A 27,435-nucleotide genomic window follows, 5' to 3' on the forward strand; every position below is an offset into this window, starting at 1 on the left:
AGGGGATATAATGATCAGTTTTCATGGAGGTTCCCTCTTCACCTGTGTGTCCATCACAGACACTATTCACCTGCTGTCCCGACTCTTTACGACACCATCGTGTATTTATTTAAACATACTCTGAAGCCATCGCGTTTTTTTTTACATAGTGGATAATATTGCAACCATGCGGACGGCGTGGCGATGGGGAGTAACTGTTTCACTTATAGTTAACCCCTTTGTGAAGCATTTCGATTACACAGCCTTCGGCACAGCTCCTGTAAAGCCTAGTTGTTCTTATCGCTACCTCGGCAATACGTTGTATTTATCGCTACGTCAACGATATCTGAGTCCAATAGCGTCATGGACATGAAATGCTGAAAGAGTTCCTGAAACACATCAAAAACATCCAGGACCACTTAAAGTTTACGATTGAGGTAGAGAAGGACGCTTCCTTGGCGTTCCTGGGCGTCTTCGTCAGCCGTAATGCCAATGGGTATCTTGGTTACGGCGTTTACCGCAAGCCCACCCACACGGATCGGTATCTGCACGCCGCCAGCAACCACCACCCACCACACAAACGATCTGTTCTGCGGACCTAGGTTCAGCGAGTTGAAACCGTCTCAGACGCCGAAAACTGCCGAAGGAAATGAGCCACTTACGTAAAGTTTTCCAGGGAAACGGTTACTACAACAGACAAATTTCGCAATCAGTTTTGTCTAAGGCGCACCCGCCAGGTTAGCCGAGAGCGCTAAACAGCTGCTTCCTGGACACGGGTAGGTGCGCCAGCCCCCAATCGAATGCGCCCGGCGGACTAGCAACGAGGGCTGGTGTGCCGGCCAGCCTGGATATCGTTTTTAGGCGGTTTTCCACATCCTGCTACGTGAATACTGGGCTGGTCCCCACATTCCACCTAAGTTACAGGATTCGCAGACATTTGAAACACGCTCGCGCTATTCCATGACTTACACTAGACGCAGACAGCTGGGGTACATTGATTCTGTACCGGGGTTACAGGGTGGCTACAGAAAGGGCATCAGGCCACCACTTAAAATTAACATGCCATGTCCGTTTCACTGTAACAGCAAACGCTTGGAAAGAGAGTTTCGTCTAAGCTGTGAAAACAGAAGACATTCGAAGAAAACACGAAGAAGGTTGCGTCTTTCCCGATCTGTTGCTCAATAAGAAGGAAGATTAGCCGGCTCCTGAAGAGAGATAAAACTGATAGGACTACAGTCTTCAGGATCCCAGTGAAGATGAGGCAACTAATGAAGACAAAATAGGCCTGAGATCACTTCGAACATAAAAAAAAAAACGTGTGGGGATGGGCAGTTGTCTGTCAGTCAGACTGACTGCACTATTGAGCAGCGCTACATGAAACATGAAAGGTGTTTCCGCCCAGAAAAATCAGCTGCAGCACTCATTGGAAAACGGACTCCGAATTGCTTTAACGATAGGTCTATTATTACACGGATCAACAGCTTCTGGAACAGGGTAATAAATGAAGCAATATAGATCAAAATATCGGGAGACACCGTGAATAAAGACGGTGGATTGCAACTGGGTACACACTTTTATCCAATGATTAGGGAGCTGAAGCGGGCGCGGTAATCGCGCCACGAAAATATTGCCGTACATGGTGCGGGACTGGATACCAGTGTCGTCACTGGTGCGGGCGTAGCTATGTAAGAAGAACGGCCGCACTCACACGACAATCAACCACTTGACAACGGTAGAGCAGAACTCTGCCGAAAACTCGTGGGAAGTTAACTACTTGACGCTGCTATAAACCCGACAATGTTTAATTAAAATAATTGTAAACTGGTAGACACTACTCTAGTACTAACATATCAAATTATCCTGCAGTTCATGATGTCATCTAAAATCTGTAAGAAATTGCACGGATGTATATTGAATGGGAAGTATTTTGCCATTGATCAGACAGTCATCTCCAAAAAAGAGAGTTATTGGAGAAACAAGACTGGAACATTGTTTCTCATGTAAGATTTTAAGCTGCGTATTGGTTTCGAGAATGGAAAATGGTTAATAACCACATCACTATTTTATTAACAGCAAAGGAGCTGAGATAGAGATTCTCCACGGTGTGTTCGTGCTGTGGTAAGTTGTCACTAGGGAGGTGTCTACCAGGCCGTGTGTTTACCTGTGCACAGGCGGAGGCGGTATCGTCCGCGGCGTACAGCTGCTCTTGGGTGGAGGCAAGTCCGCGATTCAAACGTGTCCTGAGGATCGTCATGTGTCGAGCCCAGAAGCCGCTGGTTCTCACTGCTGGACACCTGTACGCCATAAATCGGGCCGCCTTTCTCACGGTAAGTGTCCGTCGGAGCAATGAGTCTGCAGAATGGCGTGGCCACAAGAGCATCGTTTTCGCCAGTGTCTACAGGAGAATTTCGTAGCGCGAGTCAATAGTCGTTTGTTTTGAAAGCTAGTGATCGCTCGTTGGCATCTGTCAGACAGGCAACAAGCAGCCACCGTCCAAGACAGGGAAGTAACCGTTCCTGTGACCTTTTACAAGTTCCCAACCAAGAGTGGAATACATAGTTCCGTCTGTAAGCTTTGGTTGTTTAGTTTTCGAATTTCTGAATGTTAATTTGATATTTAATCGCAAAGTTTTCACATTTTCTTTTGTGTCGGAAAGTAAACCGATTTTGTGACATATTAAAAGTTCCTAAGCAGGAGCGAATTATTTAATGTCACCTGTGTGGAGTTTTGAATCTCTGCTTCTTAATCTAATTTATTATACACACTCCTTGCGTTTTTATCAGTGTCTACAGCAGAGTTCTTCAGGGCGTGTCGATAGTCCTTTATTTATCTGTGTAGTGTAGTTTTCCACGGTCTTCAGCATGGCTCCGGACTGTGATTACCATGTGCGAATGTGAGCCGTGTAGGTGACACTTTTCTCCGAATTGCAGGCCGTGTTGTCTTCGGTTACACAGCTTGAGATTTCAGTGGATGAGCTTCACTGTTGAGGGCACCCCACGAACGTCCAGCATGATCCACGAGTCTGTCGATCTGCCCGCACTGGTGGCCAGCCAAATTACTGGCCCCTCAACCGTGGTCGAGTGGGAGGTCGCCTCAGGACTTGGCAGGTTGCGAAAGACTTCCTGAGGGGCTCGACTAAGCCTCCTCTGTTAGTCTACAAACGGGTTCCAGTTGCTGTTTGTGGCTAACACAATCCGTCAGCCAGGTACAGCCGCTTGTCTTCTTTCAGAGGAAACCTCTCAGCCTGCAAGATCGGGGCAATCACAGAGGATGCGAATACGTGTAATTAGAGGCTCCGATGTTAGGCGTGTTATGCGGCCCTTAGGGAAATGGCGGCCAAGAAGGGAACAAAGGCAATGTCCACTCCGTGAGCATACATTCCGGACTTGGAACGGATCCTTCCGGATGCCATGAACAGCAAAGGGTGCACCCAGCTGCGGTGGATCACATCGGAAGAAATGTGTGTCGCTTTGGATCGGAAGAGACACTCTTTGGTTTCAAGCGGCTATGAGAAGAGATAAAGGCTGCCAGTCTTTTTTGCGAGATGAAAGCAAAGCTCAGCATTTGCAGCATAGGTCACAGGACCGATTTCCGACCTCTGGTACAGAGGCGAGTGGATGGCCCGAATCAGAAGATCGTGTAGGCAGCAGATTCCTCGACTTGCGCCATAGAGTGGTGGTGTTTTGGGTTCAGCTAAATAGGTCAGGAGTCAATTACAGGCAGGAAGGGACTACACTGCTAGAAGGAGATGTGTGGAGTGGACTGGGCGGTTTTATAGGTTAGGATGTCTCGATGAAGCAAAAAAAAAAAGGTGTTCGGTCTCAACGGGTGCAGTCATACTTGTGTCGGGAAAATACCAGACCTCCAGGCGCATTCTCTGAAAATTATAATCCTGACTAGTAACAAGCATTGAAACGGAAACAGATATTAGTGAACACAGGGTTGTCGTAGCGAGACTGGGTACCGTGTGTCACAAATCCTTCAAAACTAAACGAAAAACGTATCTTAACAAAAAAGCAGATAAAAATTCGCTTGACGCCTTTCTGAGAGACAACGTCCACTCCCTGCAGAATAACAATGCAAGTGTAGAACAGATATGGCTTCTATTCAAGAAAGTTATATCGACAGAAATTGAGGTATTTGTACCAAATAAACTAACGAAACAGAGCTGATCGTCCTTGGTAAATAAAACAGGTTCAACACTGTAGCAGAAACAATGAAAAAAGCATGTCAAATTAAAACGAGCGCAAAGTCCCCAGTACTGGCAATCTTTTACAGAAGCTCGACATTTAGCGCTGACTTCAATGCGAGATGCTTGTAATAGTTTCCACAGTCAAAGTTTGTCTCGGAAACAGGTAGGAAATCCAAAGAGATTCTGATTGTTTGGAAAGTGTACTATCTGCAAGACATAATCTATGTCTTCTTTGCGCTTATCAATAGAAATACTATCGACGACGGTTTTGCTGAAGCAGAATTACTAAACACAGCCTTCCTAAATTACTTCACCAAAGAAGACGAACTAAATAAGTATTCCAGAACAAGAATAATAAGCAGCTGCTAACATGAGTAACTTAGGAGTAGATTTCCTCGCAGTAGTGAAGCAGCTTAAATCTCTTAATAACAACCAGTCTTCCGGCCCAGACTGTATGCACAATTAGCTTCCTTTCAGAGCGTGCACAGGTAATAGCTCCATACTTAACAATCAAATTTAACCGCTCGCTCGATGAAAGATCCTCACCAAAAGACTACAGAGCTGCACAGGTCAGAGACAGTATGAATAGTCCATTATATTAAAGACCCATATCATTAAAATGGATATGCAACAGGATATTGGAACATATATTGTGTTCGAACACTCTGATTTACCTCGAAGAGAATTTCTTATTGACACACAGTCAACATGACTGTGAGACACAACTCGCTCTTTGATCACACGAAGTGTTGGGTGCTATCGACAAGGGATTAAAACTGATTTCGTATTTCTGGATTTCCAAAATGGCTTTTGGCACTGTATCTTACACTCGGCTTGTTAGCAAATTGCGTACTTATGGAATATCGTCTCATTTATGCGACTGGGTTCGTGATCTCCTGTCAGAGAGGTCACAGTTCGCAGTTACTTACGGAAAGTCATCATCAAATTATAAGGGATCACTTGCCTTCCCCAAGGTTGTGTTACAAGGCCTCTGTTGTTCATTATCTATATTAACGATTTAGGAGACAATCCAGGCAACCGTCTTAGGTTCGTTGCAGATGAGGATGTCGTTTATCGTTTAGTAAAGTTATCAGAACATCAAAACCAATTTCAAAAAGGTTTAGGTAAGCTATCCGTATGGTGCGAAAATCGATGATTCACCCAAAATAATGAAAAGCGAGAGGTCATACACATGAGTGCTAAAAGGAATCCATTAAACTTCGGTTACACGGCAAATCAATCAAATCTAAAGGCCGTAAATTCAACTATATACCTAGGAATTACAATTACGGTCAACTTGTATTGGAAGGAGCACATAGAAAGTGTTGTGGGGAAGGCTAGTTGAAAACTCCGTTCTATTGGCTGAACACTTAGAAGATAGGAAAGATCTACTAAAGAGACTGTCTACACTACGTTTGTCCTTCCTGTCTTGAAGTACTGCTGCTCGGTGTGGGATCCTTACCAGATAGGATTAACGGAGGATATAGACAAAGTTTAAAGAATGGCATGACATTATATATTATCGAGAAATAGGGGAGAGAGTGTTAAGGACATGATACAGGATTTAGGACGGACATAATTAAAACAAAGGCCTTTCTCTTTGCGGCGGGATGAAATCTCAATCATGAACTCTCTCCTTCGAATACGAATCTATTTTGTTGTCGCCGATGTACATAGAGAGAAACGATATTCCTGATAAAATAAGGGAAATGAGTGTTCGTACGGAAAGATATAGGTCTTTCTTTTTCTGCGCACTGTTCGAGTGTGAAATAATATAGAATTATTGTGAACGTGCTTCGGTGAACCCTCTTCCAGGGTATCCTTGTAGATATGAACGTAGATGGGTCTTGGAACCCAGCCTGGTGTGTACCTAATGGGGAGTGGAAAATCACCTAAAAGCCACATCCCTGCTGGTCGGCACATCGGCTCACGTCATAGAACCGCCGGCTGGTTTCGATCCGAGCCGGTACACCTCCCCGTCCTGAAAGCGGCGCCTTAAACGCATCGCTATCCAAGCGGGTGACTCTCTGACGCAAACAGAAAATATTTACTTCTGACATTAAATTTAAAAATTACCTATATTGTGCTTGACAAAGCGACATTAAAATGCACATAAAAATTATATTTTTTGCACACCCATGAATCACTATATGATATATGTAATGTACATAAAATGAGCTGTCATACTAAAAATATACCTAAATGAGCTGTCCTACCAACTGCCTGAAGTATGAATGTACAATTGTTGTATATACTCTCCTTCCACTCCTAGCATTACATGCTCAGTTCAAACATGACATATTTATTCTGTTAGTTGTAATTCCGTATATCATTGCCAGTAATGCCAAGTGGAAGAAATGTGTGCGTTACAATATTGTATATTATATACGTTAAACTTACACAATATGCGTCATAAAATAAGTGAGGTAATAAGAAATAACATTTTAAGATAATGTATAAAATTACTTTTCATGTTAGCTCACACTATACATCATAAAAGGAGGAAAAGCAGATTTTAAACGTTAAAAGACTAGTACCAGTGAAATATAAGCACAAAAGGCGCAACTGAGAACTGTAACGATACAGCCAAATGTTTAGGATAAACCGTCCTGACCGGGATCCTTTACTCGGAGAGAGAGAGTTACGGAGGTGATCGACAAACGTCAGTTTCAAAAGCTCTCATTGAGGCAGGAGAGGATTAATACTGATATTTCCAACACGTACATTCCAAAAAGTATCAGGCGACATATTACTACGTCCCCCATACACCTCGCGATACGATTACGACGAGAAAATCGGTGACATTAGTGTCATACACAATCATTCCTTCCATGCGACATTTGCGATTTTAATAGGATAGGGAGTGATTATAATACCAGAAGTACCCTCCACTCTACACCGTAAGGTGGCTCCCGTATTGTAAATGTAGACGCAGATGTATAAGTGAATATTACAAAGTTAGATTCGTACTAACACTGGATATTCATCGGTCATGCACCGTGACTGATAATCAGCGTTTCCGGTGGTCAAAGTATCCCGTGGCGTGGTCAAGGAATCCCGTGGCGTAGCTACATAGCGATTTAGTGAGCACGTAGTTTCCTCGAATAATAGGCGCGAATATCACAGATTTTTGTATCGGCGCAAAATGTCACTGAAGTTGGCGCCGTTATGTAAGGGACTATCTTCCTCATATCAAGAACGAGAATACTACTGCACAACAGATAACGTTGTGGATCTCTGTCATTCCGCTCAACTACACAAAATAATGAGAAAAGAACGTCCTGTGTAGGGCATCTGGTTAGAAGAAGTGGAAAAATTCAACAAATCATGTTTCTAATCAGTATGTAAGTCTACATACATATTCGATTTTCCTGATTAGGTGATGTTTAAAAGGATGAAGATTTTACGAAACTTCATGAGAGATTAAAACGGTGTGCCAGACCCAGACTCAAACTCAGGATCTTTGCCTTTCGCGGGAAAGGGCTCTACCAACTGATCTACAAAATCGCGGTTCACGACCCGTCCTCACAGCTTCAGTACTGCCAGTCCCTTGTCTGCTACATTCCAATCTTCACAGAAGCTCTTCTGCAAACCTGGCGGTTCTCTTGGAAGAAGGGATGTTGCGGTGACATGGCTTACAAACAGCCTAGAATGAGATTTTCACTCTTCAGCGAAAGGCAAAGGTCCCGAGTTCGAGTTTCGGCAATGCACACAGTTTTAATCAGCCAGAAAGTTTCTTATGAGCCCACACTCCGCTGCAGAGTGAAAATCTCATTCAAGATCTTATGAGTTTAGGTATGAGTAAGCGCATTCACCCAGTTTTTACAGGACGCTTACGACTATATTGCAAGGTGTATTTCACTGATGAAAGAGTTACTCACTCTCAGAGAAAACAATTGTCGTCTATGGGTGACGTGTTTTCCTGGACTGACTGCATCAGTAAACCGACTGAGACTACCATCCGCAATGACTAACAGCAAAACACGATGCTTCAAAGACATTTTCCGGGCAGTAATGCAGATACAGTCCTGAAGTACGTCATCTTTGACATTCATTACCAAAAGCACTGCATTTCAGCCCTAATATGAAGTACAAAAAACGTGGCACATTAGAAAGGAGGCCAGCAACATTGCAGTTTTCATCATTCGATCAAATTTCAGCCATTTACGTCTACACTACTTTGTCTTCCTGATTGCAGACAACGTGAGTGTGCTTTGAAAATTGTTACGAAAAACCACACTACTGTAGTAGGCTCGAGTCCACTTACCTTATGGTTCAATTTGCCACTAGGTGTTTCCACTGCAGCATGATCTTCAAACAAAATAAAATCGACGCTCATCTCATACATGTATGACACTTGAAACTTATATGTGCCGATTATACTGTTACACTATAGAGTCATTAGAAAACTTGCAACGGCCTTGTCCATCTGGTGTCTCCTAGTACGTCAGACTAGCCAAAGGATAGTAACTGGATAGGACATATGCCGTATAGGTTGGTATTTTATGTTAACATCCACTTAGTCTATGGGGCTGAATTGATTTATCCCAAATGTGAAGTTGCTACAATGTCGTTATTTGACTCTCTAAGTATTGTACTCGATCAGAGACAATCGTCGTGGGCTTTCGCTGTCAACTATTGGTTGACACATTTTTCGCACAGAATACATCGCAACGTGATCTTACTTTTACTGGGGAGATAGTAGGTAGCTTTCATGGGGCGACACTGTGTATGAAGGGGCTCCTATCATGTCTTAAAGTATTGTTACATTTTCAAGTATTCTAGTGCAGCTTCCAAGTGTACAGTAGATGCGTCGTCCCTTACACAGAAAACACTCCTTAAGATAGACGTGACTGTGGGTATTGTATCGCAGACCCAGTCACTTTCACTGTTCAGAGATGTCACTAAACCCGCCCAAAGAGGTAAAGAGCCATGCATGAGGACCGCCTATTAGATGTAGGGGGTCCGACAGCTGATCAGCTCCTGTCACTCCGCCAGGAAGGAGGTACACGGCTCGTGCTGTCTGTAGTTCAGCCATGCCTAGACGGTCAATACCGCGGTTCGATTGCGTCCGCATTGTTACTTTGTGTCAGGAAGGGCTCTAAACTAAGGAATTGTCTAGGCATCTCCGAGTGAACCAAATCGATGTTGTTCGGACATGGAGGAGATAGAGAGGAACTGTCGATGACATGCCTCGCTCAGGCCACCGAAGTGCTACTACTGCAGTGGATGACCGCTAACTACGGATTATGGCTCGGAGGAACACTGACAGCAACGTCACCTTGTTGAATAATCCTTTTCGTGCAACCACAGGACGTCGTGTTACGACTCAAACTGTGCGCAATAGGCTGCATGATGCGCAGATTCACTCCTGCCATCCATGGCGAGGTCCATCTTTGCAACCACGACACCATGCAGCGTGGTACAGATGGGCCCAACGACATGCCGGATGGACCGCTCAGGATTGGCATCACGTTCTCTTCACCGATGAGTGTCGCATATGCCTTCAACCAAAGAACCGTCAGAGACATGTTGGAGGCAAACCGGTCAGGCTGAACGCCTTAGACACGCTGTCCAGCGAGTTCAGCAAGGTGCGAGGTTCGCTGCTGTTTTTGGGTGGCATTACGTGGGGCCGGCTTAGGCGGCTGGTGGCCATGGAAAGAGCCTTAACGGCTGTACGATACGTGAATGCGGCCTTCCAACCGATAGTTAACCATATCGGCGGCATATTGGCGTGGCATTCGTCTTCAGGGACGACAATTCGCGCCCCCATCGTGCACATCTTGTGAATGACTTCCTTCAGGGTAACGACATCGCTCGACCAGAGTGGCCAGCATGTTCTCCAGATATGAACCCCATCGAACATGCCTGGGATACATTGAAGAGGGCTGTTTATGGACGATGTGACCCACCATCGACTCTGAGGGATCTGCGCCGAATCGCCGTTGAGGAGTGGGACAATCTGGACCAGCAGTGTGTTGATGGTCCTGTGGATAGTATGCCGCGACTAATATAGGCATGCATTAGTGCAAGAGGACGTGCTACTCGGTATCAGAAGTACCGGTGTGTACAGAAATCTGGACCACCACCTCTGAAGGTCTCGCAACATGCAATGCGTGGTTTTCATGAGCAATAAGAAGGACGGAAATGATGTTTCAGTTGATCTCTATACCAATTTTCTGTACAGCTTCCGAAACACTCGGAACCGAGGTGATGTAAAACTTTTCTTGAAACTCATTATTTCTGTGGAAAGCAGAATAAGCACGTATGAGTTGAGAATGAATGTACTAAGTTTCAGAAACTTTTGCGAAAAGAAAAGTAATGAAGTGTAGACTTTTACTAGTGCACATTATAATTCGAGAAATAAGCATGATAGTTCACAATAAAAGATGCATATATCATTCGTCAGACTACGTAGAAGCACACCTCCACATATTCTCAGAAATATCAAAAAGGAATCCTGTATACTCTAATTAAATATCTAGAAAAGTTACTTGAGACACGACCTACAACCACGGATGGCGTAATAAAACCACAATGATTGATAAAGAATTACCCCCCTACAGCGCTTGCAAACAATATCTCAGTAATAAATAAAACTCTTGACAGAAACGCCTAGAGCAAGTTACCTACCATAATCACTGACCATACGAAGAAGCAGAGCACAGCGTTAGCTCGAGGAATGACGTAAAGCTAAGAAACGTATGCTTCCCCGTCGGCAAAGGCCAGGCGAACTCAAATTTTACCCGTCTCGCACCTCACTGATCGTCAGAGTTCGTCTTTAGCCACTAGGAGGCTCCGTCTCCGTAGCTCCAACAACGGCGGATTCACAGAAGACACATCAGAGTGTACGAGAAATCCTACCTTGTGGGACTGCCAACTCAGTGGTATTCTGTTGTACCGTTCTTAGAGTCATACCTTTCAGCGTCGTGTCCGTTTTCTCGTCTGGGAATTGTTCGAATGTATACTGGGATGTTGTAATCAATTTCGTTTCACTATGGCGCTTGATTGTTTCGGGCTGATGAGATTTATAAGTCTGGTTACCTTCTGACCGTGTAAGGAAATAGTAATTCCCTAGTGAACGAAGGAATCTCGAAATGGAAACAAGAACGTGAGCCAGTCCATATTATCTTATATTTTTTTAGTAATATCCCCCCCCCCCCAGTTTCGCAATTTTTATGCTTGTTCACACCTACTAAGCTATATCATTAGCGTCGGCTCTGAATATTTCTCCATGATTCTAATTCTGCGTTTTGCAGATTTGATTGATCGTTTTATTATTTATGTTTTCTACATCTATCTCTTTTCAGAAATAACCTTTCAGTTTGTAAACCTGGAACACTGTTCTCCTTATAATCAGGTAAATATGAGAGCACAATAATTACCAATTTCTTATACTCTGACTTTATTCTGGTGAATCTAAATAGAATTGCACTTAGTTCAGAATTCAATACAACCATCATCGGGTACATGGTGTAAATTATTATGGCATGTAACAGGAATACATACAGGTAACCGTTCCAGGTTCACTGCCACTTCTTTTTGCGATTAAGAAGTAGCTCGAGAAACAATTTAATGTGTACTGGTTGCTTGTTTTATGAGCACTGTTTAGAGTTTCATATCGATCTTCATACAATGATATGGCATAGTGCTAACCTACATATTGTTTAATAACGAAAAGAATATAACAATACAGCTCTTCCTACCAAATATTTACACCTTTTTTATACAGGGCGAGTCACTAACTACCGCCACCAAAAATAACTCCGAAAATGTGATAGGAGCTAAATCGTTTGTGGGACAAAAGTTGCATGGGACAACGGAGGCCATAATATGACGGTGGTTTTCTGTTGTTCGGTGGGGTCGCTTCAGAGATATGAAGGTCAACTTTGTTTTCTTTTTTAAATGGGATGCTATAGTTTGGTCCTTACTTTCTGACGGCGGCTGTCGAGACGAATCCAGTGATGTGGAACAGCAAGGTCGTTAGTGGTCAACAAAGGTCAAAAATGTGGCATGAACGTCCATTTACAACTTCATAGATATGAATGTAAACTTTTTTTTTAGTGGAATGCTATAGTTCTGAACTCTTTTTTCTGACAGTGGCTGTCGAGACGAATCCAAAGAAGAGAGCCAGCAAGGTCGTTGGTGGTCAACGAAGGTCAAAAAGGTGGCATGAACGTCCATTTACAGAAGGTTTTCGAAGTGATGACCATTGGTATCAATGCAGTGCTGCTGTCTCCTTATCATGGATTGAGTGGTATTCCTTATCACATCGGCACTTATCGAAGTAGGTCTTTTACGAGTCCCCATAAGAAAAAATCTAAAGGTGTCAAGTTTGACGAACGATCCGGCCACGACACATCTCCTCCGCGTCCAATCCAACGATTTGAGAATTGTCTCAGCTACTCATTTCTAGCCATCAGCGAAAAATGTATCAGACACCCATCGTGTTGATACCACATTCTGTTCCTTGTTCCTAAAGATATTTCTTCCAATAACAGACTAATGTTTCTTGCAGGAATATGATGCACTTCCCACCATTAAGATTTCCTTCGATGAGATAGGAGCCTATAATTATGTCCTCCAGAATCCAAAACCAGACATTCACCAACCATTGCTTTTGGTGTACAACTTACCGCAGCCAACATGGATTTTCAGTTGCCCAATAAGGCATGTTACGTAAATTAACGTTTCCATGCTTTGTGAATGTAGCCTCGTCAGTAAATAAAATCAAGTTAATAAATCTGTCATCCCTCTGAATCTGAAGTTGAGCCTATCGACAGAATTCAATGCGACACATACAGTCCGAACCAGTTAATTCCTGGTGGAGACTGGAATGTTAAGGGTGATATTCATGGCGATGCAGAACACGAACATCACTGCTCTGGCTCATGCCAGATTTCCTTGCGATTTGACGCGAACTAAGACAAGGATCTCGAACCATAGTCGCAAGAGTACCAATTTCCGTTTCCACTTTAATAACTTTCCTTTGCCGGATATGTTTCCAGTGCGTTAAAGATCTAGTTGTTCTCAATTTATCACACATGTATTTAAATGTACGACGTGTAGAGCGAGTACGTTGAGGATATCTTTCAGCGTATAAGTCTCTAGCTCTCCTGAATTTCGTTGGTGTTCTCCGTAAATGAGAAACATATCCACTTGTTCTTCAAAGGAATACATCAATCACATTCGCTTGATTCGACGATAGTAGTCTTACCGTTCCTATTTATGTTGTATTGTGAAACCGTCGAATAGTGTTTACACGTCAATGGCACGTTAGATGGACACGCCGTATTAGTTGAATACGAGTGTTTACTATTTGCACGATATACGAGAGAGAAAAGTCAGCAGATGTGCTTCGATAAGTGCTGAAGTGATAAGGAATACCACTCAATTCCATGATGAGACAAGTGCAGCACTGCATTGATACCAATGGTCACCATTTCTAATACCTTCTGTAAATGGACATTAATGCTACATTTTTGACCTTAGTTGACCTTCAAAGACCTTACTGTTACACATCACTGGATTCTTCTCGATAGCTGCTATCAGGAAATAAGTAACATACCATAGCAGCCCATTAAAAAAAAGGTTGACCTTGATATCTCTGACGCGACCCCACCTTGCAACAAAAAACCAAAGTCATATTATGGCCCTGTTGTCCCCTGCAACATTTGTCCCACAAAATTTGCAGTTAGTATCATGATCCCGGAGTTCTTCTAGATAGCAACAGTTAGTAACTCACACTGTGCATGACAGCACTTATTTTATCCGTGTGATTCTTTACATACTGTAAAATTCAGGCATGTCACTTGTTTAAGGTGCTCATTATGAACGCTTTTATTCAAACTGATAACTCAAAATATTTTTGTTCAGTAAAATAGCGAAACTATATGCTCCACATGAGACTTTCATGGTGTTACATGATATTGTATGAGCAGTGGAATACATACAGGGTTTGTAGAGATCACAAGACAGACTAGTTACTTTGAATGACAGAAATATCTATTTAGTAAGAAAAAATATATAACTTTTGTCCATGTAATTTTTCTTATTTTGTTATTTTCATTACAGTTGGTGAATGCATCTTATTCGTACTACGCATTGTTGGGTCACATGAAAAGGCGTTCAGCGCAAGCCTGACTGTGCAACCGGTACAACCATTGACACCAACTTGGACAATAATGCAGTATTTTATTTGAAAGGCACACCAAGCAGTATAAGTGGATGGTTTAAGAAGAAGATTAGTTTGAATATGAGATGGAAGTTTTACTGTATACAGTTTTCATTACTCTGGCTGATAAAATGTATACCATGGGACTCCAGCCTAAGCCTGTGACTTATCCACGACAATTCTATATAGCTATGATGCAGAAGGGGAAATAACGTTATATGACAGATTATGCATATTTTGAATATCCATTGCTATTCTAATTCAAATATTGAGAAAAGAATTACTTGTAAGTATGATATGGAAGGAAGGAATAACTTCAGATGACGATAATCTTCCTTTTCGGTTAACTTCACCAAATTTTTCATGACAATATTCTCATACGAATCTCTCTCTATGACACATAACATTTAAACAACAAAACTGTAGCTCGGATATTAACATAATTTTCACCATCAGTAGAAAACTAATTACCAGAACAGAATAGGTTCACTTTTATGATGTAATGGTGCTTGTCTTCAAAAGTAAGAGAATTTCATGAATCGTAATTTGTCTCGATAACAAAGAGAATTTTATAGATGTTCACATTTTTGTCAGTGAAGTGAAGTAAGTCTTTTTCTACAGAAATGGCCCCCTGTATCTACTTTATTCTTTGCATTTGTTAATTTCAGATTTGTTCTTGTTTAACTTGTTACACAAATTGTGGTATGAGTGTTTCTTATCAGATATTCTAAATAACATAAAGAAAGGAAATGATATTGAACTGAGTTTTATTAGTCATATGAACTGCATAATATCCACAAAAATGTTTTTCTATTGAATGTAATAATGCTGCAGGAAATGATATTTTTTAAGTAGCTGGGTTATTCTCTTTGAACACTTTCTAATGTTCCTATTAAAAACATACATATAAATGTATTTAAAACATTTAGAATGAGAAGCATTCAGAACTGGAAACAATGCAGTGAGTCAATAAATATCTAGTAATGTTTCATTTGGTCTATACTAGAACCATTTTTTGAAAGTAAAAGTTATCCTTAAAACAACAGATTTATATTTTTTTAGACAATTAATTACATACAGAATATGAAATGTAGACATGTTTAACAGAAAGAGGTAAGAAAAAGATGGTAACAAGTACATGTACATAATATTTGCTTAGCCTTAGAACATATTTTAATGTGTGTTAATACTATTTTGGTTCAGCAATGGAACAGTCAGTATTAAGTGTGATGATTGGGCACAGCAATGTACTGCATACTATGATATCAGAAGTTAATTCTGATTGTGTCTATAAGCTATGGTGAAAGTTGTGCTATTGTTGAAGACTAGGAGCACCGACATGCATTCTTAGAGTATTCTGAGAACCTGTATTAGATTAAGGTTACAAAATCTACATGATTTGCTTATTGTAGAAGGTATTTGACAAATTGTCTGGCCACAAATAGTCGTCAAACAGAAAAATATCATATTCTATTGAACTGATATAAAGAAGAACATAAGTCTATCACAATATCTAGGAATAATTAAGGAGAATAAAGTAAACAGAGCAATATGTATGAAAAATAAAATTCTTATGAGTGCAAGAGAAATGGAGATATGACATGGGATGATAGGTCGAATGGAATCAAACATGATGAAACGTCGATGAATTAAAAAATATAGTGATATATTTTGGTATCAGTTATTCATGCAAACAAACAACTACATTTAAACCAGCTGAAGATGATCCACACCATATACTGAAACTGACTAAGTTTTAAGTATTCTGATCTCATATGTTTAATGTATTACAAAGAATACTGGTCGCAAAGTCATGATACATGTGCTTTTGCTTCATTTCCTAGCGCTGTGAATATAACAGGCCTATATCGATGGATAACACACGACCTATGACGAAACATGCATTATTTAAATGAATGCTGTAACACTACTAAAAATTTCCATTAAGGTAATGGTTGAGAACTATATTTTAATTTAACAGAGCTGCTATGGAGTAGAGAACATTGCAGTACTACTGCAGAATGTTAATGATGTCTTTAACCGTTCTGCATCTATGAGGGAAGCAGTAGAGTATTTACATAATGATTCAGTTTCGTGCTGAATACACTACTTGCATAAAAACGTAACTTAGTTTGTCGTAACCAAATGTGCTGGTCATCATACATCCATGCTCATGTTATGTTAGTCTAGTTGCTATGACACTCGTGAGTGACTAATACCGAACTCAATGCATTCAGTCTAATTTGAAGTACTCCACTTTAAGAGTTTTTTTATGTTATCGAAATGTGCTGGACTGTAGCTTTACAGTAATGAAGGATTACATCGTTTTCGCCACCTTCTGAGATATTACTTCCAAGTATGGGATAGCGTACTACCTCGAGCAAAGATTAGAAGAAACTGCAGAAGAAGCATTAGAAGAGTGTTATTCTTTACAACAGGTGTAATTAACCAGAACAGGGCTGTACGCCTCGCAGGAGGCAATAAAAGTAATGTTATCTAGCGCTGTTTGAAAATAGTCTTTGGGCAGTGTAATAAAAGCGAGATGAGGCCCTAGAACATCGAGACACAGTTGCCTGAGTTATTAGGTTTTAAACAAGTTGCTTCTATGCCGAAATTTATTTGGGCCGTAAGAACTTTATAGATTTGATTGCTCTGTTCATGGTGAACTGAATACATTGGCATCGAGCGTTAAACAGACTCAACAATTTGTGGAGCTATAGAGGATGGTTTTTTCCACCGTTCACAAACTCTAGGGATTGATCGATGAGAGGATACGGTACAAAACAGGTCTAATGAACTTTTGTCTGAAAATGCTTGGTTTCCATGCTATATACCATTTATTCAGTATACTTTGCTACAGAGACTGCGGCCTAGTACGCGCTGTACCATGCAGCCACAGTTACAGAATGCATAATTTCCTCCCAGATGACGGACTTGTTCCTCATAAGTCATGCCCTCGTACTCTCTCCTGCCATAGTTGATACTTCTCTGTCCGATTCACTCCTCTTGCCCACTCACCTTGTAGCGGATGTGACACAGCGTTGTACACAATGGTTCCGTATTCGAATCTAGAGCTTGCCGACATGATGTTTACATACGGAAATGCAAACGACAACGGGCGTGGGCAGCAAGGTTGTATCAGGAGACATATCCTAGCCGAAAACAACCACAGCACTCAGTGTGTGCAACAGTGCTTCTTCTTTTATCTGAGATACTCATTTCAGGAAGCAGGAAATCCTAAACGACCTATCCGAAAGGTTTGGACACCAGAATTGGAGGAAAATGTGATACAGCGTTGAACACATTGACTCCAGCCAGCTGGCTCGCCAGTACAGGGTAAGGCATATGACCATGTGGAACATTCTCCATGACAGTTGTCACTTCTCTTATCACTTACAGCGTCTGCAGGGTTTCTATCGACAGACCTTCCACATCAGGAGCAGTTTTGTCTCTGGTTTCTTCACCAGGCAACCAGTACTCCGTGAACTGTGCCATCCATCCTATTCACAGATGAGGCAACCTTTATGGGGGGCCACAGAGTTTTAATCTATCAGGACATTTCAAAATTAGTTGTCTTAAACATTATTTTTTTCAGTCACACCTGTGAAATGACAGAGGTTCTTTTACTGATTTTCTCCAATAAAGCCCAGTTTCAGTACAACTGAATAAACACTTCTCGAATAGGAGGGGTGGGGCGGGAGGGGGCGGGTGGAAGGGCTCCAGCCCCTCCTTACCCCGCAATCTGAAGTACGAAGATCTTCTTCATTGCATGATTCTTGAACACCGTGGATAACCATCAATTTTCAGGGATGCAATAAATTCTCTGTGACACTTACAAAATTTAGTTCTTGTGGTGCGACACATCTCGAAGCAAATCAACTCATTTATAGAAATATTAGCATTGCAGAATCTTCGCCCCTCCACCCTAGATAAATTTCTGCGGACGATCATTCCAGAGAAGAAAAATATAAATAAAATAAAGGCCAATGTAATCAGTTGTATGCTTTGGTACGTATAATTTTTTAAAAAATATAAATAAAAATCGTACTTCGACTAGTAGGTCGTCAGGTTAGTCACAACAAATGGTTTCGTCAACATTAGAATTTTCGGTGGGAAAGAGACCCAGATGCTTCCTAAATAACAAGTTAAATTGCACATGGAGAGATTGGGTGGATGAGGTGACGGATGGAGGTGGAGAAATCTCACTGTCTCAGCTCCCGTCTCCCGTCGTTCGCGTCTCCACATCGACCAGTCTTATTGTGATGCTCCACACAAGAGCCTGACATATACCACTTCACTTCTGCCCCACCGTCACATCTCCGCATGGTCTAGTTCTACATCATCTACACTGGCCCTTAGCGACCACTGCGCTGGTTTAAGTAGGTGACTAATACTTTGTGAACAGATATCTGACTGACAATATCTTCTACTTGAGGCAGATATACTGATTAACATCAATTTCCTAGCATACGTCCAATGGTACAGAGTCCGCTGTTTTATTAATTTAGCAGATGTGTTGTATAGGAATTATAAGTTCTGTTCCCTTGGTTGCATAAAAATGGTAATGAATTAAAGAGGGTCCGGTACATACTTATTGTTTTGGTTTAATACGAAACCAAGTTTCACTACAGCTGTGGCATCCTCAGGGATTAATGAGTTAAAGAGGATCCGGTACATAGTTATTATTTTGGTTTAATACGAAACCAAGTTGCACTACAGTTGTGGCATCCTCAGAGTGTTGTGTTCTTTTATTTCTACTGAATTACATACAGACACATTTGATTTAGATTAAGGAATATGTTACATCGCATTTTGTTCTTTACCGTTACTTTATATTGTGTGTGTCCTGGGGCTGCAACCGGAATCAGCCATATGTCTATATGACTACGCCATGTCGTCTGTAAACATAGGAATGTAAGGCTATCATTTGAACAGATTTTTTTGTTTATAATACAATCTGTAGAATTACATTTTCGGTAAAGAGGTGACATATTCCCATTTTTAGGCTTACCATTGCTGTATTCGCCTCGTCCTGAGTTGTAGGTGGTTTTCATTTCTCTACTATACATGTATCTGTAATCGTCTGTGTATACAAAGTCATCCACATGCGTGCTTTTGTTGTTATTTGTCTATTTAGAATCATTTGCGGCTATTGATATAAATTTTATGATTTTGGTACAGAGGACTATTTGGTGTGGTTTGTTATTTCTGGATTATGTTTCGTAAGTTAACAGAGCTTACTTACGAAACGGAGGGTACTTCACACACTACATTTAAAAAATCCAAACCTCGTTTTGTCACACTTTCGCACTTTAGACTTCAGCTGATCAAGAACCATGTTACCCATCATCCCTTAAATGAATGGCAGGTTTCTGATTCCAGCCCTAGTTGTTATACACCGTAAAACAAGCGCTGACGCACTTCTTTACTATATGGCTGGATTTACTTTGCTTGTTTAGGATGAATTCTGTACGTATTAAGAGTCGATTTAAGACTATAAGAGTAATCAATAAACTACGTAATGTCTTTGATAAAAAAAAATTACAGTATTTCCTGCAAGACCTGACTAAACTACTTTTTGTGATTATTTGGCAAAGGACCATACAGAAAAACCTCTTCTGTTCATCGTAATACTTTTTTGAATTAATCATTTTGGAATGTGAGTGCAGATTTGAAATGTAGATAATTAAATAGAGGTTCAAATGCAACTGTACTAAATTGAAATTAATAAATTGCTATTGTTTCTGAACACTGTACAAAATGGATTTAGATCCATGTCACATCCTTGTTTCTAAATAAACTATTTTTCCATATTAACTTAAAGGAGCTATTCCAAAGATGGGTGTAAATTTAAAGGTAGAATAGTCTCGGCTAATATACTTCCCCGACTTCACTAGGAAGACAAAAGTTGTAGATGCTGTTTGTAGCTATATTTCTCGTATGGATTATAAACCGCTGTATTTTCTGTATCATTATACTCTGAAATAATAAGTATTTTCTAATTTTTCAGGCTGAAGGTGTTACGTAATAAGCAGGTTAAGAGCAGAATGAGACTGCTTAAATTAGAATAACGTTGTACAGTCAGCTTCACATCACTCGTAATTGCGTCTGTTTACCATTTAAAATAGTTAACAGTTCAAAAAGAATACCATATTCATCATACCAATGTTTCACGTGAGGTGTTTTAGACAAAAAGGCGTTGGTATTAACGCGAGATGTTTAGTTTGTAAAGCATAAAGGGACGCAGTCCAGGGTTGATTTCTTCTTGCGACAATGGCCACCAAATATGCTGTTGTGCTTAAACATTTAAGAAGCATGAAAGTCCTTGTCCTTACGTACAAAAAATTACTTGTTTAGTAATTCTCTAGAACCGAGATGATATGAGTATTCCCAAAGGCCTTTGGCTCTTCGAAATCATTTCCCAGAGGAAAGGAGCAGAAGTACGCGCGAACTCTATCAATTCTAGCCATTCAGATGACGGATATGTGATTGCAGTACTATATTTAGAAATCACAGAAATGCCAGTCGATCCGTGATTTACAAGAGGCTGACAATTTACTTGTGAACTCTCAAGAGAGCTATCAATGTTCTGGCTTTTCAAGCCTATCTGACCTGGCAGGTACCGTGCGCCATCTTCATTGCTGAGCTATTGAAGCTAATGTTTAGAACTAAGTTGTCTTCGCTTCTATTTTTCCATTATTACTGACTGAATTGGTTTCTAGGTTGACGCGTAACTGACTGGAAAGAAAATTTTTGTAACCAGTGTTGAACTTTCTGCAAAGGTATATACACTAAAAACAGTTTCTCTCTAAACATGCAATAGCTTAAGAAGTCAGAAATACGCTTTGGACTGTCTGTCAACGCTCCAATCAAGGACGAGGTAACTTGAGTAGCGTGCGGACATTTCAGAAAAAGTAATAACCTTAATCAGAAACAGAGCAGATCTTTTTAAAACCTTCCATGAAGTATCTGTTCTCTCTTTAGAACGTTGTTTATGAAGTAAGCTACACTTGTTAGTCCAGTTCGTTGCGCTTCAGAAAGTAAGAAAATTGCGCTATAAGAAAGGGGCTCTTTTAGTAGAGCGTTCTTGTTCTCCGATCCTGCAGACACACATTGCGTTGCGTTGCATGTAAGAGGTGCATCACAGTATGCGAGTCAAAGCGCACAGCAACTGAAAAACTACCGTACTCTCAAGTTGGAGCACAAGGGAGATACGACTCTTCTGCACAAAACGTCAATACTGCAAACGGATTCACTGTGATTTTCAGGTGGTATGTGGACCACATGCTACGTCGCGCGCAGCCTGAGTGAAATGGAGCCAACAATTTGACGAAGGATCTACAGACGTGGAAGGTGCTGGGGGGAGAAGGCCATAAATATCGATCACAGGCGGCAGTGTACAGAAACTCGAGGAAAAACATCTGCGCGAAGGAGATTTTTCAGGGATGAGGGCCTTCACATAACAGATCTCGAATGGCCCGTGAGTAAGGAGACGATTTCTGCATGATCTGAATGATTGGATCGAGAAAGGATAGTTAGGATATTCAGTTGTTCAAATAACTAAGAAAGGAAGTATACACGTCGGCCGCTGTGGCCGAGCGGTTCTAGGCGCTTCAGTCCAGAACCATGCTGCTGCTACGGTCGTAGGTTCGAATCCTGCCTCGAGCATGGATGTGTGTGCTGTCCTTAGGTTAGTTAGGTTTAAGTACTTCTAACGCTAGGTGACTGATGACCCGAGATGTTAAGTCCCATAGTGCTTAGAGCCGCTTGATTTGAAGTAATCGCTTCGCAACATGACACGAGTGTGATAAAGAAGTTAATACAAGAACTGAAGTATCATCAGAAGGGCGACCTTTCAATTGAGTTTCACAGATCCTAAGCTGACCTAGTATTTCTAGTCTGTACCTACGGCAAGTAGTGAGAATGGTTGCACTGTTTCTAAACCCAGATGTAATCTTTAGGATTACAACGTTGTGAAGGTATCTTTACATTACAAACATTTATTTTATACAATTGTGTGCATCGATATATCCCAACGTTTTTCGGGAAATGCCGATATATTACATTCCTGACTTTATGTGCGACGTAGTTACAATGAATAGCTGTACATTTACGCCAGGTGTTATTTATGTCACCGGTAGCCTTATACTGAGTAGAAGAGCAGTAATATCATACATATCACAGCAATACTCGCACACGAAAGGAGTACGGGTTTGACAGTGAGGCTGTTGACGTTGCTGGTTTTCCGCCGTCTAAACAGTGACGTCAGAGAGCAGGTTGCTGTGGCTGTCACAATACTAAGAGCAAAGCTGGAATGTACCACATGGATCAGGCATGGCCAACATTTGCCGACCAGAGGGAGTGATCCACATACTTACAGAAGCACGCGGACCACGTTACGTGACAGCTACGCGCTTCACGCATAAGGTCAAAACCATTACGCCCGTGACGTTAAAATGTACAGTGTAACACACCCATACGAACGGCACTCCTTTTCCGACATCCTATACCAATAAATGATGCCTCAAAACAAGCGTTTTTCAGAATACCTTCTCTGTATGTTTACCTTATATAGAAATGTTTACATTTGTTTATGCGTCGCAAGCATTATTTCTTTACTTAATACGTTTCACAATGTATACATTAAACACCTCTATTCCAAAGTACTGCGATGTAATTAGTAAGGAAACAATCCTTTAGACACACTATGTGATCCAGCGTATCCGGACACCCCCAAAATGATACGTCATTGATATTAGGTGCATTGTGCTGCCACTTACTGCCAGGTAGTCCATATCAACAACCTCAGTTGCCAATAGACATCGTGAGAGAGCAGAATGCTGCGCTCCGCGGAACAAAAGCTCACAAAAGCGTATAGACCGACCTCGTCTGTTGACTGATAAAGACCGCCGACGGTTGAAGAGGGTCGTAATGTGTAATAGGCAGACATCTATCCAGATTATCGCACCGGAATTCCAAACTGCATCATGGATACCTCTGCTCAGTCCATCACTTGGTGTAGAATGGGCTGTCATTCCCCGAGAAAGCTTCTAGCACCTGATTGAACGTATGACTGCGAGAGTGGAAGCTGTCATCGCGGCTAAGGGAGGGCTAACACCATTCTGGATTCCCGCATTACCGATGGAGGGCGCCACGAACTTATAAGTCATTTTTAGAAGGTGTCCGGATACTTTTGATCACATGATGAAGCTGTAATGTTCATAATTCTTCCGTTATGTGGTTCTCCACATCTACAGCACCAACAAAAATTGCTAAGAGGCCTGTGTGTGACAAATAACTGTCTTCGTCCAAACCGATCGTAAAAAATGTCGAATGTCACAGAACGATCACACAAACTGTTTTTAACGCCATCAGGCATCTCATCAATTGGACAAAATTCTTTTCGCCTTGATAAAGTTATTTATTCGAACTCCTTTTTACTATGGGACATAGTACATCTTCAGTATATAAGAGTCACGCCTTTAAGGACTCGCCATAACAGAAAGGTTTCAAGAATATGGCAATTTTTCCACTCACTACAGATCTAGTTTTACTGAATTGTCGCATTGGGTCCTCCGTTTGCCGAACGTTTGCTGTTGCTTGTCCAAACTGAGAATTAGTATTTTAATTCTGTCTTTCCGCAATTTTACCGTAAGCCATTGTTTAACTATGTGCTTTCCGAAGGCACTAGAATTACTTAAAGACTGAGGGCCATCAGGTTATCAAGAATGCAATGAGGGTCATGAGGTGATACCTGCTGCAGGTCAAGAACATCGGACTTTAACTCACTCTTTGGAAACTAGTTCCAAAAGTGAGGCACACCGTAACTTTTATCGAGAGCATTATTTCTTCTCTCGCTCCTCAGAATACTACAATGACAGAGGTTTGAAATTAATTCTCACTGAAGATGAAAATTTGAGTGGAAATGGCACAGGCGTTTATGTACTCCAAATCACACTTATTCATAAAAAATACCATTCACGATGTGCTAATGCCGTGACCATAAAGAAAGCACAGGGCCAGACACTGCATGTCGAGAGCGTGGACATCAGTTTCAGCTGGTCTTCTCATGATCAGTTGTACGTGGGTTTCTCACGTGTTAATGAAGCAAACAAGTTCTACATTCATGTCCCCAATCATATTGCTTCAAACGTTATATAGAAAGAAACTTTTTAAGCAAAATAGAAATTCCACGCTTATGACGTCTGAGGCACAGCTATAAATAAATAATCAAGAAATGCCAGGTTTCTCAGCTAGTGGCCAATAAAAATATTTTCAGTTCACAGGATCAATCCATAGCGGATAACTTCTACATATCTAAGTTATGCATGGGAGCGCCAATGGACTAAGTATTATTATATGGATCTAAAATATTCATTGTAAATCTTCTCTCAGGAAAAAGTATAGGATGGGCTCTTCAGGTGCGTGTGTGAATGAAAAACAATGTCATTTAATCAAGACTGTTTCAACCACGAAATGTAAGGTGGATTTCCTCTCTAATATCCAATTTTACCACATTCATTTTGACACCGATGTAACAAATACGTTATTTTTCAATCTAAGTGAACTATTTTACATTAATTCAATAAAAAATTTGGTGAAATGTTTTGGACAAAACAGATAAATAAGACTTGTTGTACATTAGATAATCGATTTCAAACATCCTTTTGGGTGCTCTTGGTGATTTTTGTTTTATGGGTACTAGAACGTCGTGCAAGGCATATTCCTCGGCCTAAGGTTTCGTCTTCTACTGGTGCAGACATCATCAGAGGCTATAAAGTCTCCGAAAGCGTTTACTGTATCGACAAAGCTTAGCAAACCACACTATTTAGGAGTATCTACCAAATGTTGGGTCTATCAATGGTTCAAATGGCTCTGAGCACTATGGGACTTAACATCTGTGGTCATCAGTCCCCTAGAACTTAGAACTACTTAAACCTAACTAACCTAAGGACATCACACACATCCATGCCCGAGGCAGGATTCGAACCTGCGACCGTAGCAGTCGCGCGGTTCCGGACTGAGCGCCTAGAACCGCTAGACGACCGCGGCCGGCTTGGGTCTATCGATATGTAGCTACAAACAGTTCGGCTTGCCGAACGTGCTTGAGATTATAGCTGCTTTCTGAATCATTAGCAACCGATGACGTCTGCATCGTTCGAAGTCGAAACGTTAGGCAGAGGAATATCCCTTAGACCCTGCCCTAATCATCTAAATAAAAACTTACCTAGGGTGCAATTTCACTGTCTGAAGGCCAAGACTGTATTTTCTGGAGTTTACGTGCTTATTACCTACTGGTAAAATTAGTTCAAAAAAATAAGATTTGAGACGAGAGAAAAAGTCTGTCACGAACCACAGACTTCGCCAAATGGTCTTAATGTCTCATACGGTACATCGCAAAGGCTTGGTGCCATACTGTAGCCACTGCATTAGGGCACGAATAACGTGCTTATAGAACTATTTTTTCATTTGGTTGTGCTTCAGCTACATTATATTATTACTACTTATCTGAAGTATTGCGTTTCGTATATTTTTTGGGGTCATGATAGGTGACGTAATGGAGTGAACGCATAAGCATATCCACATTCTTCACAGCTCCCCATCCAGTGGTTTGTCGGTGTTTAGCGCTTGTTCATCTGGCCCAAGAGCGCGTAGTATGAGTAGGACGCATTCACCAACTGTAACAAAACAATACGAAAGCGTTAGTATTTATAATCAGTGGTAGAGTTTCCTGACTGCTTTAATTTGTTAAATAGTTGTGAAGTAAAGTCTTCTGAAGCTAAATCTTTACCGACTCAGTGCGAGATGGCCTGCGAGCACATCCGGCGCCGGACACACATCCCAAGAGTACGGCGGTCGGTTCAGACACTCGTCTGCTCATCAAGATTTAGATTTTCCGTGACCTCCCCTAATCATTTGAGCCAAATGTCCGGGTGTTTTGCTGCAAAGTACGCAGAGGATTGCCTTGGCTGACTTCCCACACATGGAATTGGCTTAAACAAATGAACGCGCCGTTATCAATGTACGTCTCGCTGTTTTCCGTGCCTTGTGAAATGTAATTCTAAAAATTACAAAAATACCTTCTTGTGTCTCAAAGGAATATTTCATTCTCCATTGGAGTATGGGATATTTCAAACAGAAATAAACTGTTGGGACTGAAAGGACGGACCTTGAGACTTGTCTAGAGACTCAAACTTTAACTTTCAAGAACAGTTCCATTTTTGTACAAACGTTGTAGATCGGGAGAAGTTTTTCGATTCGAAAAACATTTTTGTTCTCAAGAAGAATTTTAGCTTGAAAGAATAATTTAGTGAACCTGCTTGAAAAAATAACTCGTTTAAAGCTGGGGAAGACGATTTTGGGGAGAAGTAAATGAGCTAGGAGAAAGATGATAGTTACAAAAAGGCTCAGCAGAACGGAATTAACCGAATGGAACGGAAATCGGTAGATGTGATGCATATGTACAGACGAACAAAAGAGTACATTTTCGGGAAAAGTGGGTGAATACAAATTGAGCAAGTCAGTAGCGTGTTTTGGTCCACATCTGGCCTTTACGGAAGTTATGTGGCTTGGCATTGATAGAGTTGCTGGACGTCCTCCTGAGGCATACCACGCGAAATTCTGTGCAGTTAGTCGGTTAAATTGTCAAAATCACGAAATAGTTGGAGGGAGCTGCCGACTTCGCTCCACAGGTTGTCGTTAGGGGAGAGTCTCGGCGACGCTGCTGACCAAGATAGGGTTTGACAAAGACAAAGAAAAACAGTAGAGACTCTCGCCTTGGGGGGGGGGGGGGGCTTATTATCTTGGTGAGATGTAAGACCAGAACGGTTTGCGAAGAAGGGCAACAAAGCGGGAAGTATAGTATTGTCGACGTACCTCCGTACTATGGCGTTGCCACATATGAAAACCAAAGAGATCCGACTACGAAATGAAATGGCACCTCAGACAATCACCCCTGGCTGTCGGAAAGTAAGGTGGACGATGGTCACGTTGGTATCTCACTGCTGTCCGGGACGTCTCCAGACACACCTTCGGCCTATAATCTCACTGACTGGAGTAGAATGCCTTGGGCGTGGAATCTCATGTACTG

At 41.4% G+C, this 27,435-nt stretch overlaps 2 protein-coding genes across 2 annotated transcripts in view; one reads left to right on the top strand and one right to left on the bottom strand.

The window, feature by feature from the left end:
* LOC126101329 (odorant receptor 43a-like) overlaps nucleotides 1–14,314 on the top strand; it is a 58,957-nt gene extending 44,643 nt beyond the window's left edge. Inside the window, exons 4-5 of the mRNA XM_049912001.1 lie at nucleotides 2,151–2,306; nucleotides 14,246–14,314. Of these exons, the coding sequence (XP_049767958.1) occupies nucleotides 2,151–2,306; nucleotides 14,246–14,314 (225 nt within the window). The remainder of the gene's footprint in view (nucleotides 1–2,150; nucleotides 2,307–14,245) is intronic.
* An 11,652-nt stretch (nucleotides 14,315–25,966) lies between these two features.
* LOC126100520 (odorant receptor Or2-like) overlaps nucleotides 25,967–27,435 on the bottom strand; it is a 50,778-nt gene continuing 49,309 nt past the window's right edge. Inside the window, exon 5 of the mRNA XM_049911132.1 lies at nucleotides 25,967–26,023. Coding sequence (XP_049767089.1) covers nucleotides 25,967–26,023 — 57 coding nt within the window. The remainder of the gene's footprint in view (nucleotides 26,024–27,435) is intronic.

The sequence above is a fragment of the Schistocerca cancellata genome, chromosome 9 (assembly GCF_023864275.1).
Source record: "Schistocerca cancellata isolate TAMUIC-IGC-003103 chromosome 9, iqSchCanc2.1, whole genome shotgun sequence".
In the NCBI taxonomy this organism is placed as follows: Eukaryota; Metazoa; Arthropoda; class Insecta; order Orthoptera; family Acrididae; genus Schistocerca; species Schistocerca cancellata.